The following is a 16,018-nucleotide window of genomic DNA, read 5'->3' as shown; positions in this document are numbered from 1 at the left end:
AAACGAATGGTACAGATAGTATTGGACGAATACACTGCCAAGCATCTCTAAGGTATATTTAATAAACAACGTTAGACAATATACTGTGCTATGATATATTAATTTTCGCGTTGGCCCTTTCGGTGCCATGCCGCACGGCCTTGAAAGAGTTAACCGACCGTTTACTTTTAGGTTTCGATCCCCGTTCGCGCGCGTCCGTTTCCGAATGGGACTTAAGTACAACTTAAGCCGATTTTTCTGCGCGTGGAAACCGTTTGCTTGCGCGGCCAAGTTGCGTTCAAAAACACAAACTCCAGATTCGTGCATTTCTTTTCGCGCGGACGCCACCCAAGCCAGCGTCGTCGTCGAAGCATCGTCATCGTTTTTACCGTTTCATACACGTGCTTAAGTAGGATAGCGCAAACGCGAAATATCGACGCACCTATTTCCTAAGTTGATCGCGCATTCGTTTATATTCGCGCTCCGCCAAGCTGTAAACGAATTTATTTTATTGTTCTTTTCTTTTTTTTTCTCGGTGTATTGCATCTCGTAGCGCGGTCTAAGTTTTGCGAAGGTGACTGTCTTTCATGCCGAGCGGTGGTGACCCGTTTCGACGAGGTATACCGTATGCGGGGTTCGGGCTAGATAGAGGAACACGAACAGAAAAGCTTGGCAAGTCGACCTATAATCGTGCTATGCTAATTTAAGATTAGTTTATTATTGGAGTACGCTATGTCGAACAAGGTATCTTCAATTGTCAATATTGCAAAGAGAATCGAACCTCTGATGGTCGCGTAGATTTTATTCGAGTATTCTGTAATCGAAGAGAGATCAAGTGATTGCTCAGAGCCACTTCTAATAGTTAAGAGCTAACAGGACCAAGAGCTAACAATCTAACAGTTCGTACAGGACCAAAACCATTCGCTGAAACTCTTCCGATCAGCACTTAACATTTAATCATCCGCCTGTGACAGGTACACTCCTGATCGCTTGTCTTACGAATACTCAAATGTTTTTAACATTGCGCTTTCCTTTATAGCGGCAACGGAACTCTACTAGTTGCTAGTGAAAAACAATTACTGACTCGCAAGCCTGCACCAATGTAAGAACGGACGGTTATCTGTTAAGTGTAAATATGTAATCTATGGAAAGATAGGGTAACAAAGTAGCCAAATAATATTTTGACAATAGTGTTCCAATACACTTGAGCCTGTTCAATTGTATTTCTTTCGATTACACTACGAATAGCTGTTTTTTAGATTTGCTGGCTTTAAATTCTTCCAGATCTTTTTATTCATATTTTTGAAACATAATCATCAGGAACATAGAAGTTAACTGAAGCCTTTGAGAAGTTGAATCAAAATGGATTCAGGATATTTGAAGAAAAACAGAAATGTACGTTTTTCAGTAGCAGTTCCGCAAAGTTAAAATTGAGACTTAATCGCGCGTTAGCAAAAGCGTTAATTTTTAGTAGAACAACATCTACCATTAAAGACGAGAAGAAGTGAGCTATTATGTTAATTATTAAAAAAATTCTACGACTCCGCCACGACGTCGCAGAATGTTCTTGTTCGCTCTATGTAGCCCGAAGTCGATTTTACACGAACGTAGAATGTTTTAAAGGCGACGAGGAACGAAAGGGTTGAACGTAGAATCCTGTACAAAGTCAGTGGAACCGATAGGAAAGCAAAGAGTGGGAAATCCCCGAGCCTGTGCGCGCAGCAAGGAGACGACAAATTAGTTGATCGATCGCGACCAATGATCGATAGAAATCGAAGAATTCGTGCTGGGTCAGCGCCTCGACTTCGCGTTCCCCGGAGCGCGACGAGCTGAAGATAAAACTGAAGATGTACTGCCAGTATCGTATGTAAATATTCTCCCCTTCAGATACAGTCCCGCCCCAGTTTTTTAACGCAAATATATTTCACTCGAGTACGTCAAGAATGTTACATACATACACGTTCGCGTCTGTACGGGCTAGAAACGTGGATACGGATGCCACTTCCGGTGGTGTGCATCTCGATGCGCATCGTCTCCCAGTGATTTTTCGTTGAAACACTTTTCGTTGTCCGATGCATGTTCCTGGAAAGGAAAGAGATTCGATTGTGTGTTTACCAAACAGGTGGTCAAGATTATTCGTATGTAGTATCTCGAAACGAGGATGCTATAAAGGAAAAACACGTCTCACGCGTCTCGAACGTTGAAATAATTTAGGAATTTATTTTATAGGAACGCTTTAACCATAGTTTCACGAGCAAGTTTTGTACAACTTTTAGAAGTCAGCTGTCGAAACCTCTTCTTTCTTTTTATACGATTTTACTATTTTGCATTTCGGATTTTCTCTTGGATCAGAGAAAATTGATTTTCCACGAAATTTTTGTATCGACGCGTTTCTGCAACGGATTTTGCATTTTCGTTCTCAATTGTATGAGAATGATCTTGCTTTCGACCGTCCGGGACCGCTCATTTAGTAAAAGCAATATAATTCGTTGTTCTCGATATAAAATAAGCTCGGTGACGTTACTCGGTCTGTCTCTCTTTCTTTTTCGCAATCGATCGGAGGGTGAAACGACCCGCGAAACCAAGTTGTCGTTCGACTACCGGTCGGTTATCCGTACATCCGCCATTTCCGATAAATAGAACCAAAATGGCGGACTTCGCCGCCAGTTAGATGGATTTGGTTGAACCCCGAATTTCTTAAAGGAAAAACGAGATCGGTCAAAGAAAAATTATTAGCAGCACCGCGACGAATCAATGATATCTCGAAGACCTATGTATATACACGGTCTCTGCCCCGTGAAAATTACTTTTATACTGAAAATTGTTCGGAAATGCTGGATATATATATATATTTAATAAAGACACTATTTCTGAAGAAAATGATATTTAATTTTCAGTCAACGATATCACGATCGATTAAATAGTACCGTGTAGATTGTTAAAGAAAATTGTCGTCTTAGATTTTATACCGGAAAAATAGGTAAAAAGGAAAAAGGAACGAAAGAAACGAAAAGGATCTCTGCAAAGTAGAGAACAATTTTATAACTTTTTAAATGCAAAGTGTTTCTAACTTATTTGTTTGCGTATTTTAAATACTTGTTTATTTTCAGTGGCGTTGTAGTCATTTGCAACTGCAGATTTTAATTTTTGTTCTTCTAATAAAAGTATTAAGTAGTTCTTATCGATATTTTAGAAATGTTGGAACCAATTTTCTCTAACAATTTACCGCATTGGAAGGAGTTAAGCTTCACCAAGTACCTTAACGAAGTTGGAACTAGGTGCCAATCGACTGCTAACAATTTTTCCGTGTCCCTCAGAATTGTAATCGATGTTCAAATATCCGTTTCCCTACGATTAGGGATTTACAATCAATGTTATTAATTTTTATAAATACGAAACGAACGATTTCGTATACGAGGAATGTAACTCCGTGCTTCTTTGCACGGAGAGGGATGATTAAGTGTGCGAAGGGTGACTGTGCGATGGATTTAAGAGTGAGCAGGAAATGAAAAGAATGTCTGACATTGCGTGCGAATGCGTATGATTGTAGACACTAAATCCGAGAGAAGAATTAAAAAAAAAACGTAAGCGAGCGATCTTTTGTCGTACCGGTTCTGTGACGAAAAACTTTTTAATCGGAACAATCATGAATACAAAAAGAAAAAGAAAAAAAAACAAACTCGGTGAAAAATCAGTTGTTTTCCGACTTTCCATTGACGATTCGTGAATCAATTCGACCAGAAAGAAAGTATGTATGTTCCGGTGAAGTCGCCTCTTCCTCCGGGAACAGAAAACGATTTCTGTGTGTGATAAACCGCTTGATTCAAGGATCCCTTGATTACGTTTCCGAGTACATTTCCAATTCTTAAGGTTTATTTAGTAGCGAGGGAGTCTGTATATACACCGCCTGCACTTTGTACGAATATGCGAGCGTCGCTGTGCTCAGCGATCAGTTTTGTTTCCTTTCGTCGTTTAATAAAGTGAATTCTTCATGACCTCTTCAATTCTTTGTAAAGCTTCATGAGAACCATCTTTACTCCCAATCTTTTGCGTTTTTCACAATTTTTACATTAAATTTTTTCTCATTTAATGTCGTATACCCTATATGCGGTATATAACTAAAAATGAAACGGGTTCTGATCCGTGCTAAAAATGATGTTGGTTCTGTTCCAGGCTAAAAGATGAGGCAGGGAAAAATTGGGGACACCATAACCCCGGTCGTGAGACACTCTCATTTCCCTCTCTGACGATACTATACAAGAATTTGCAGAACTAACAATTTAAAGAAGTATAATAGTTTATTTGCGACTATTAGATTCGCCGTTGATTCCCGCAGAAAGTGTCAGTTAAAAATCGTCCAGTGATTTATGAAAGTTTTTGATTTATTTGGCTCTGTACAGATTTGCTACAAATGTTATTATTGTTAATAATACCGTCGTACATTTGTAATCATCGGTAGGGTTATTACGCTCGCGTGTTTGTCCGACATATTGTATCATACCGTACACGAACGAAAATATCGCCGTGAACGCATCGGAGCCCGGTATACGCGAGCTAGAATGTTCTTATTATCGTTACTGGGGGAAAAGAATTGATCTACCCGTGACCGGTAGCGGTTCAGAAGGAGACTTACGTTTACTTTTGCACCAGTATGTAAATTTAAAGACCTGCTGAGCGAGTACGAGGTTCAATAGTAGAAATCGGAAAACGAGAATTGCATTTCGTTTCCGGTTACGGCGGCGGTGGCGACGCGAAAACGCTTTGAATTCGATCGAGTTTTTGGAATAACCGTTCTTGGTTAGGTACAACAGCTTCGCAATAATTTAGCGCGTGATAATTCGCTGCGGATAAGCACGAGTTCGAAGAGCAATATACATTCATAGAAACTTGCATGGTATTCAAGCTTTTACAATCGAAACGCCTCGCGCGTCTCGTCACGTTTACAAAATCCTTGGATAAATACTGTGTCGTGGTTGGCGAAGTTAGCTAGAGCTGTAATTCCTACCGCTCGAATCCTTATAATTTAACGAATTTATATTTCAAATTATATTATATATATATATATATATATTTATATGCATATGTATAAACATAGTACAGACGAGACTGATCAATTATTCATATTACAATATTATTAATAGCGTTCTGACTATTATATTGAAATCATTGTACATGTACACTTGTCGTTGCCGATAAATCGTACGCGCGGACGCGGATTTTCTCCGCTATTCCTTCTTCGCTCATCTCTCATTTTATACAAGATAAAATCCCGGCACGAGCACCGGTGAAAATGAATTATTAAATATAAATTACCATTCGCGCGGTTCGAATCAATCGAACATCTCGTATTTAACCAGTTAATTGCGTTCGACGTGTATACATGTCAATCCAAACCTCCATTGCGATGCGGTTGACGTGTATACTCGTCGTGTACAATAAAAATTTCCCTTTTCCTATAAAAACTGGAAATTTCAATAAGATGTAATAAAAATGTCATTTGGCGGTATGTTTCCTTTATATTACCAATAAAACTGTTATGCGTTCTTTAACAAAAAATTTGATTATTCTCTTTGGTATATTGGATATTGCCCGTACAATGTATTACTTTTTACAACCCAGGTTGATTATTTTCTCCAATGCATCTGGTATTCTCCGAATTGTTTTGTATGCATTACTGAAATCAACTGAACTTCTTCAAATTTAATTTTTTGTTTAATTTTTCTTCTTCATGAATTTTATTATTTTTTGAAAAGTTTTAAGTTTTTCAACAACAATAACCTTTTCAACGATGTATTGTTAATTTTTTATCGAATAAAAATGTAATCCTTTCTCATTTTGCTTTCTTGTTTTGCGTTCGACGTGTACTCGTCATTGCTTGATTTTAATTCCGCGCCCCGCGAGACATATTTAAAATTAAACTCCGCAGTTAACTGGTTAAATGTTATAAGCTAATCCGACCAGCCAACCAGCTGGTCTAAATCTTAGTTTGACGCACTCTAATGTTTGGAAACGAGAAGGGAGAAATAGTGTTCCTTATCATTCCTTGCCATTCGAACACAGAAGATTATACAATAATCTTAACAATCAATACATATATTCGTACAGAACACTCGAGGAACTTCTGCAAAATTTTTGTGAACGCCTTATAAATATCATTTAGAAGTCTTGAAAGAAGACTGATTTTGTATATATTTTTGGATAATGATTTCCCACAATGCTTCGTAAACTACAGCAGCTAGTTACTTATGAATAAACTGTGAAACTTTATGCAAACAGATACTTTTATACGGAAGGAGGTAATTAACACTAAATGAAATTTCATTATTTCAGTAAAACAAAAATGGAGTAAGACTGTACGAAACGTTTTTACTATAATTGCATAACATTCGCTAACTTGCTACAATGTCTTTTTCTGGTTGCTTTTATAGTAACATACGTTGACAAAATTTGTGAAGAAGTCTCTCAAAATCTCTGTAAATGTAAGTGTATATACACAGGTTGGGTTGTACATTGGGTTGACTCTTTGTAAAGAAAAACTGTTCAAGATGAAGCTTGTTGCACAGGTAAAGAAAATTTTAGTTAAAAAATGCAACATGTGCTGATTAATTCATCAAATTTATTTGCTTTAATCATATATCCGGATTACTGAGAATGTGATTGCTCTTCGTCAGCCCTATTTAGTTTGAATCCTACAAAGTTGACAAGATCCGCGTAATGATAAAAAGTTACTATTGTCTTAGGTTCACAACAATGAGAGTTACATGTAACATTTTCTAAAATGAAAGGAACAGTTTCAACAGATTACATATCAAAATTCATTTCTGCGCTTTCGACGTTTCTCCCATCATGTACATACACAAACATTTATATATAGAAAGTATACATATACCTCACTGTACCTCACCAACATCGATGCAAAATAAATCACAATCATATCCTTTCTGTTTAAAATTGGCAACTGTGATCCTCACCGTAACAATAGTTATAAGTTGTTATCATTAAGTTTCCTCCACTAAACACTAAAAAATATGAGTCCCCTCACTCGTTCGGTAATTAGATAGTCCTTACTTATAGTAAACGGAGTATTTTGGTTTACGACACTTCGCTGTAAAGAACCTTGGTTCTTCACGCATTGTCCGTGACAATGGAAGATCACTTGGAAACATAGAAAAGACGGATACCTGTCGTTACACTCGTTGTATCTACCTAGCCGAGCAAGCATACGAAAAACGTTTTAAGGTACAAGTATTTTACAAAACTTATACGCGAGAAAATTAACAAAAAAAAGAAAAAAAATATTCGCTCTGCGACTTGACTTAGTGACCGCGTACGAATTTTCACGTACTGGGTATATATATATATATATATATATATATATATATATATATATACAGAGCACTTTTAATAAAACGTTAGATCGGTGCATATAAAATGTCGTTTTTATGACTTCAAAATTATATACTTAAAAAAATAACACAAAAGCTACTCAATGATTCATTGCCATATATCATGCTAAAGAGGAGACAGAGAAACTCATCGAATAAATTAAAGTTGAACAAACTTGTAGAAAAATTGAATGTATATTATTGGAAAGTCGTATGCCTAACGATGTTTAACCATTAGTTCAACTATGAGTATTTTCATTTTCTTTACGCACTTGACCCTTCGTTCAAAAATAAATGTCTTCGAAGAAAAGTTATAGGGGTTATCAAAATTGGAAATATAATTTGACAAAAAACAAACTTGCAAAGCTTTACATCGAAAACCATGTTTCATATGCAACAATCTAATAGTTATACTACCGGCCATATGGTGTGTGTGGACGACAATACATTTTTTCATCTCTTTCAACACTATGTTTATGAAGTCTTGTATTTTCTTTTAAGAATTATCATTGACTTATTTTCCTGGTTTTGAGTATCAAGAATGTTACAAGTTTAATTATATATATTATTACTACGTTTCAAATTACATTTGTCAAAGCTTCTTAAGCGTACAGAATAAGTATACGAGAGTAATAGTAACGTCTCGAAAATATTTGAAATCGTAATGATGCATTGAAATTCTACTGTCATTTTTTTGTCAACATTTCTGAAAACAAATATTCGACTAAATGTAATTCCTCTCATTCTACAAATTGAATCAAAGTAATTAAGAAGCTCGTCTACAGAAGTAGATATTTCGAGAAGGTATAATAACATACTTTCAAGCGTTAATTATGTGTTAAATATTTAATAAACAGCAATCGAATTGCCCCTGCCGAATGATTAGAACTTTTTTAACTGCTCTGAGAAAAACAGGAATGCAATCAGTGTAAACAAACAAATTTTTGCAATGGCAATAAGAAATTCAAATCAGATTAGTCGTCCCCATAAATATATGACCAGTAGGAAATCAAGTGTCCAAACCAGAGAGTAAGGTTCATTCCGTTACACGGTATTAGCATTAGCATGGAATGTGCCAATTAGGAAACACTTCCGCTACAACCGACATCGAGAAATGATAGGAAGTCGACGCCGTCTTTAATGTGCGTACCTTCTTCTACCGTCGTGTATCCTCTACTATTCTACAATCCCCTTTACCTTCGTTGAATTTCGCTTAAATCTTCGAGAATCGGAAAGACATTTATCCCATAAGTTTGTATAATTTTCTTCGTAACAGAGAAACGAATCCAAAAAATGTCTGTCGTATTGGAGAACTACACACCGTACGTTCCTCAAAAGAATTCTAAATTTGCAGGAACCGTTGCAGGAAACTTTACGAGGTATCTGCCCCGGCTGAATTATGCGCGCAGTTTACTCGATAGTCAGTGCTTCATTGCAATAGCACCTGGCTGCATGGCAAATTTTCAAAGTCAGCAAATTGGGGGACGGGTCCGACTGGATTCCAGATGATAGCGACGTGACCTACGGCGACTACGGTTGGGAGGACACTCCCAGACCACAGGTTGCAAATGCTATCATCTTAAAAGATGGAGGGTCAGATCCTATGAAGAATCTGGGTGACGCTGAAGCGAGTCTCAAATAGTTGACCTACAAAAGCCACTATGCTTGAGAAGGTCCTGAGGAAGGCAATATCTAGGGTGGCCATGTCTGTTCCAAAAGATGCAACCCCGAAAAGCAGAGGTAACGGCAGGATGAGAGTTTCCTTAGGACAGGACTCCACGAGGATCCTAAATTAATGCTATTTGGCAGCTACGGCTATGCGTCGGACGTCCCCCTCATCACTGCGGTTCTAGGACCTGTCTAGGCCCAAGAGATCTTGAAGAGCGTCGCATAACCCAGTCATCAAGGACAGAATATGCATGGCCGGACACTATGGTGTACGCAAGACATGTAATGACATTGGATCAAGCCGGTCAGTGGCTATACGATGTGGTCTTCCTAACACTTGATGTCCTCGAATTGGCCAGTCGGAATCGGGCATCCGTGAGAGTTTCAAGTTTACCATTACTTCTCGATAGCATCTTCCCTCAATTCGATCTTAACAACTGCAATAAATAAAGTATTCCTGGCTTGACGGATTTCTATAACCGTCCAAGAAATCCTAAATAGTTCTTCGTAATTCTTCAGTTACGTATACACTATCAAATTGAGCCTGCGATTAACATAAAAATAACTTCTTCGATACGTTTTCTCTCTTTTTTTTTTGTTTTTCCTTTTTTACAAAGAATCCTTCTTTTTCTTCTCTCAAATAGAATCGTTTGCAACGAACAAACAAAAAGTAACCCTTGTCGAAGGTGGCCAAACGATGAGTAACAAAATAATCGTTGTCCTGAAAATTACGTTTGTCCTTCGAATGGTACTACGTACTCTCTATCACCGTACGGCTATTTCTCTCTGTACTACTGAAACTGAACAGAAAAACCATTGGAGGTTTTCTGATGCTACTTTCACATCCGACGAGTCCTCTTCTGTTCACTTGCACCCAAACTTCGGACGAGTTTCTTGTGTTTTTAGCAAGAGACGTGGAAGTTTCGTTGATGGAAATGAACGTACGAAAGAGAGGGGGGTAAAAAGAAGGAGGCAAAAACTCGTCAGCCGTTTGTTTTAGCTGGCGGTCGCGGTGGATGACAGCGTAGTTGGTCACGCGAGATTCGTTTCTTGTTCGCCCCATCCTTCGCTGTCGCACTCGCTTTCCGATGCTGAATCGCTGTCACTGAACTCGACTGCAACGCGTCTCGCCAATATAGATGCGACGTCGTTCAACGCGTTCACGCGCTCCACTTCCTTTTGCTCGATCTTCTCCACCTTGCGCAGCTTGATCCCTAAAAATCACAAATCCATTTTTAATTTCTGGTCTCTAGCTTACACTCTACTGTCATGGACATTCCTGTAAATATAAAATGATCTCTTCTCTACATACATACATCTTCATTCAAATACTCTATTTTATCATTCGGTTTTTACAGCATTTCAGATATTATTTCAATCGTTTCACATTATTTCAATCCCTTGCGCCATAATTTCTTTTAAAATTTACTAATTATGTGTACCATAGAATATTTTAATCTTTAGTTTATACTTTTCAACGTCACGAATTACTCCATTTAAATTACTGTATTCTTTTATCTTTTTGTTGTTATATATGAAACAGTGTGATATAGAAAAGAAAAAATTGTTGAGTCTCGGGTCTAGACTTTTGCGCAGCAACTGTACGATGGCTCATAAAGTGAAAGGCTTGGGCAAATACTAATTAATCGAATTAGGATATAATTACCGTCTCTAATTGCTTTAAGTAGATCGTTTCGTGGGTCGACAAGGGGGATGTTCGGATTAACGGGCTTCCTCAATTGGCCGTCCATGTTCTTCAGGGGTTTCAACTTGGGCCGGTTGGTCGCTATCAGTTTGGCAATATCGCCGTTGGTTAGGGGCACCTGTGGCGACGGTCCATTAGCAATAGGCGGTGGTGGAGGCGGCGGCGGCGGGGGTGGGATATTGCAGGGTGGAGAAATAGGTCTGGTGGGTGGTGCGGGATCCGGAGTCGGGGGCGGAGGCGGCAAATCTTGCGGCGCTGCTGGATCGGTTTCATCCGTTCCGATTTGCGTTAAATGATTTGGCGGAGTGGGCGTGGAGTGGTGACTGGGTAATGGACTGTTCGAACGACTTCCATTCCTGTTCAATAGATGTGACGGTATTGAGCCTGAAACATGCGTAAATGGAGTAGGTCAAAGTCTCGTATCTAGATTCACTACATTACTAAAAAGATCCCTCAACGCTGGAACTACCAGTAAAGTCAGAATACATAGCTTATACAAGTCCAATTTTCTCATTATCATCAAGCAATTTATCAATCATTTTTCATTCTCGATAGCCTCTGGTGTTAAGACATTGCGCAGGCACTTTGAGATACTTTATAATTCATATTTTCAACAAAGATTTCCCTGTTTGGGCTGAACAAAATTGTTTGGTGAGTAGTTACGAGAAAACTTGGACTAAAAGTAATTATAAGAATATGAACGCTGTTGGTTGAGGGAAAAGAGATTAAATGAAAACATTATAAATTGTCATGCACTTATATGAAAATGATTTTTCTTAATAAGAAAAGTATCAGTTGACGCATTAGATGAATACCAAAGGGTGCTTCAAAACTGAGCTGAACATATACAATTAATCTTTCAGGTTCATCTTTTAGAGACTATTTCAAGAAGTCGAGGACAGAAGAAAGTGTCTATTCGAGATTCTATCTTGAATCATCTTCAAGAAACGCATCTGTTGAACGAAAGTTTTGTGTTTGAATCACCCTCGGCTCAAAGATAATAAGTAGTATGATAGAATACCATTCATAGGCGGCGAAGACATCGTTTCACCAGGAGGTGGAGGTGGCGGAGGCAGAGTATCCCTACTGGTACTCATCGACCTTCCCCGTGTCGGCGTATTATTAGCAGAAGCTACAGTAGGGGTTGAATTGCTAGAAGCATTGCTTGGTGGCGCTGGCGGTGGCTGTGAAGGTCGCGATCTGCCGCTTCTACTCGGTGTGCTTTGACTACTAGGGCTCTGGTAGGTCTCGCTGCCCGCCTGTCCTTGTCCAGGACCATAGTGTGAACCGTACAGGTTGTCTTCGTAACCCTGAGCGACGTAATTTGCTGCCCTGTAATCAGACGAACGCCAATCAGTCTTCCTCTCGAATCTCTATAAATAAAGCGTCTCCATGCAACTACCCGATCGATCTTCCGGGTCGCTAACATGTATCCTGTCGCAAACAATTATTTATAATAAAGCGTCAAGCTTATTTATACATCCTCATTTTCCACCAAAGGGTTTAATCAAAGAAGACTATCGAGTGGGGAGAACTTCCAACGGTGTTTGAGAAATCGAATTTATAATCAATAAATGAACTATCAAAGTTACTAAAAATATTACATTCACCGTTTGTACTCTATGTATTATTGTTCCTGGTCTCTTTCAAGGTCTTCGATCAGACTTCGTGTTTCATAGCTATTTCCAAATTCTAGAAGATACGGAACTGCTGTAGTTATTAATTTGTAACATAAGCGTTTGTTCGGTTGCAAATGCAAATATATTGTAATTTTAACAGTTTAGTTGCGCTACTCGTCGCAAATGCAGACAACTGTGATTACATAAAAACCGCATATAGTCAATGATTTTATAATTGTAATTCTCCTTTTGTTGAAGACGTGGTGTACATTTTGCATGCTACGTTAGAATCTGAAGGACTAAAAGGTCAAAAGAGCGAGGATCTTTCTTCTGTTTCAACACCGTAACGAGGTAGTTTCTTGTGTTTGTCTTTGGGACGGTTAGGGTCCAGTTGCATGCAGAGAAACGCTAGAAGCTATTCTACAAACCTATAGTGATCGGAGCATGGAGGACTGTAGAGATGTTGCTCCTCGGGTGGGTAGCTTCGTCTGAGCTCGATGCTGTTGGGCCTGGGCGGTCGTTGTTCGGTCATCACCATGCCCAGCAACGATTCATCAGGGATGTTATGGGGTGCCCTGTACTGCACAGCCTGCGTTGGCATAATGTACTCCCCGTGAACGAGGGCCAACTGTTTTTGCCTTTCTCTGGTGCTATGCGGTTGCCTTATGCGCTTCTTATGCCTGCCACCGCCTCCACCGCCACCCTCGTTCCGAGGCCTGTGCGGCTGTGACGCAAAAAGATCCTTTGTTAAACGGTCGTCTCGATCGATTGTTGCGGCAAAAAGTGCAAGACAAGCTTAATTTCGTCGGTCAAGCATGACTCGACGGTTGACCCATTAGATTTCGATTATAGGAACTCGATTTTCAATTACCACAGTGTCACATGGTCGTGGCTAAAGTGAAGACTTTAGGTGTAGCATGCAAGCTCCTCTCGAAAATCGGAATTTGATCTGATGTGCAAAAATGTCCTGAGCCATGTACGAACAATTTCTGTCCACCGTACATTCCTCATTCACGAGGAAAACAATTTTCTATTCTATGTAAGGAAGCGACAATTGTATTCTTTTTTTCTGCTGGGTTTTTCGATTTCATTAATTTTGAAAAGTGAAACGACACGGATGCAGGTCGCCATGACGGTGCTAACTTGTAACTGTTTACTTCTCGCGGGCATTCAATGCAAACTGATAGTCGCGAGATAGCAGTATCCATGGTAAACTGATAATGCTACTAGTGATGTCAATATGTACTACGATAATTTTTACAATCTACAAGAATTGCGTGGTAGTGATACGGCAACGTGAGTGACTCGCTTAGAAGCATAGTAAATGGATTTTCAATGTCAGTAAAAATTTGTCCTACGCGATAACAATTTCTGAAGTAATAAAATCAATTTAAAGAAAAACTGTGTTATAGCGGTCACACGAAACTAAGTTAGACAATTGATAATAATCTCTGCATTATATAAAACATTTTGCTACACTTCAGCAACGACAGGAGTATTTCACATTATTTTTGGTAACGAATTGTTACAAGATTCTACTACGAACAGGATCAACCGCCGAACATGAATGTTTGTAGGAAATAAAAACAGTTGTTCGAAACATCGTACAAGGACAACGATAACGCAACAGATTCTCAAAAACAATTAGAACAACGGACAAAACATTTGCGAGGGCGTTGTGTTGTTAAGTTTTATTTCCTACGTATGAATAAAGTACGACAAATCAGAAACGAAATGACAATCCTGAAATGACTCAAGATCATGGTGTTTCGTATCGATTGCAAGAGATGACTCGTGAGAATGACGATGAGAAACTTCTATTGAGTAGTACATCCAAGAGTTGCATGAATGGCATAGAACGGCATTACAGGTGATATCGATAAAGTGGTATGGTAAGAAGAGAAAATTAGCCGAGTTCGAAAACAACTCGTTTGTAAGAAGGAGTCGTATCAAGGGTGCTTCCGTGTAGATTGAACATTATGTCGGATTCGTGTCGATTCATTTGTCGCAGTAAAAAAGTTTGTCAAGTGTAATGTCGGTTTTATTAAAACCAGCATCACCGACAATATTTTCATTGACGATATATTCCATCGAATTAACCTACGATCAACTGCCGATAAAAACGTGTATTAAGCGGTCATTATGATTTCAATAACACTCTAACGCATGTTGGCACAGTTAACATAACATCGACGTGTTAAACAATTTCAACACACGGAATTTTTATTGGTAAACTCAGTAAGAGTGTCTAAAAGAACAATCTATGCTTACTCTAAAACAATTCAATGAATTAGCATGAGATTCCAACAGTTAATCAAGTGAACTTTTACTTATTGTGTCTCCATCATACTGAAACAACTGTTCTTTACGGTGTCCATCTTGGTGAAGTAATAAGAATTGACAAGATCTTTTATTGCCTGATAAATGCATTCCACTATTCCCTGTTTATGATCTCACCGCTGACTATAATTTCAGGTAAATTGTCTTCTAGACTATAAAACAGTGTGTCCGTAAAATTTCGTACCGATGAAATATATTGTCGGTGAAATAGTTAATCAACGATGTGAATGCGATTGCGCAACGTTCGGTCTACACAACGAAACTCATTGCCGAGGACGAACATTAGAAGAATGCGATATGTCGTTGGCTAATCCTAGCGAGTAACTACAAAAATTTGTCAAGCGAGCATCTAGCGCAATCTCTCTATCGTAGCGCAAAAAGGTTCGGTTAATGAAAAACCACAAAGAAGTGAGCTTGATTATGTATGAGTGAGTGGCTGGCGATCGATAAAAAGTTCATTAAAAAACTGGGTGGTAAGGGTAAGAAAAAAAAACTACAAAGATCCAAACCATCGACTTGCCTCTCTGAACGGTTCGGCATATTCAGACTCGGTCTATAATCAAGGGGACAGTTTCAATTGTTAGAATTGTAGCACAAGCTTAGTAGTAGTTTCAGAAAAAGAATAAAAAAAAGAGTCACATTTATTTGTATCGTGATTACCGTGCACCTCGAGAAATGTAGCATATCAAAACGTGTATTTAAAAAAATATATATACATATATGTATATATATTAAAAGAGAAAAAAAGTATGAAAATAGATCGTTAATAATATAGAAGAGTGAATCGAGGTGCACGCACAGAGATCAGGAAAAAATCATGCCCCGTACCTTTTTCCCCCGATCGTGCAGCTTCTTTTCGGTGTCCTTCAGCATTTCCTGACTCCACAAGTCGAAGAAGTAGTTAGGGTCTGTGTAGAACTTCAGACCGTCCTTACCGTCCTCCCTGAAAATCGTAATTCGCATATTATTCTAATATTTTCCTACTTTTATTATCCTTTTTCACTCCTATTTGTTATTTCCTATTTTATTTTTCTAAATTCCATTTACTTCCTATTTTTATTTCCCCTTTTATTTTTCTATATCCTATTCATCTCCTGTTATTATCGTCTATTTTATTTTGCCGTCTTTCTATATTTCCTATCTTATTCTCGAGTGTTTTCCCCTTTTATTTTAATCTAACCACTTTTAGCCAGCAAGTCCACATATCATAGTATAAATTAACAAAACCCTCCAAGAAATCCATGACACAAATTATCTAATCGCAACGTTATAAATATAGATAACATTTCTCCTTATAGCAGAGTACAAAGATTAGTAATTCT

General features: G+C 38.4%; 1 protein-coding gene across 3 annotated transcripts in view; it reads right to left on the bottom strand.

Annotated features, from left to right (window-relative positions):
* Positions 1-7,364: 7,364 nt before the first annotated feature.
* Positions 7,365-16,018, bottom strand: part of Scar (wiskott-Aldrich syndrome protein family member 3 SCAR) — a 52,756-nt gene continuing 44,102 nt past the window's right edge. For 2 of the 3 annotated variants that reach the window (XM_076798499.1, XM_076798500.1), the window contains exons 4-9: positions 15,525-15,639; positions 15,217-15,249; positions 12,785-13,080; positions 11,759-12,069; positions 10,699-11,121; positions 7,365-10,246 (exon numbers count right to left, since the gene is read on the bottom strand). In XM_076798499.1, coding sequence (XP_076654614.1) covers positions 10,065-10,246; positions 10,699-11,121; positions 11,759-12,069; positions 12,785-13,080; positions 15,217-15,249; positions 15,525-15,639 — 1,360 coding nt within the window. In that variant the 3' untranslated portion in view covers positions 7,365-10,064. The remainder of the gene's footprint in view (positions 10,247-10,698; positions 11,122-11,758; positions 12,070-12,784; positions 13,081-15,216; positions 15,250-15,524; positions 15,640-16,018) is intronic. The other variant, XM_076798502.1, reaches the window with a different exon arrangement.

This window comes from Halictus rubicundus, chromosome 12 (assembly GCF_050948215.1).
Source record: "Halictus rubicundus isolate RS-2024b chromosome 12, iyHalRubi1_principal, whole genome shotgun sequence".
In the NCBI taxonomy this organism is placed as follows: Eukaryota; Metazoa; Arthropoda; class Insecta; order Hymenoptera; family Halictidae; genus Halictus; species Halictus rubicundus.
This window is presented reverse-complemented; position numbering and strand designations above follow the sequence as displayed.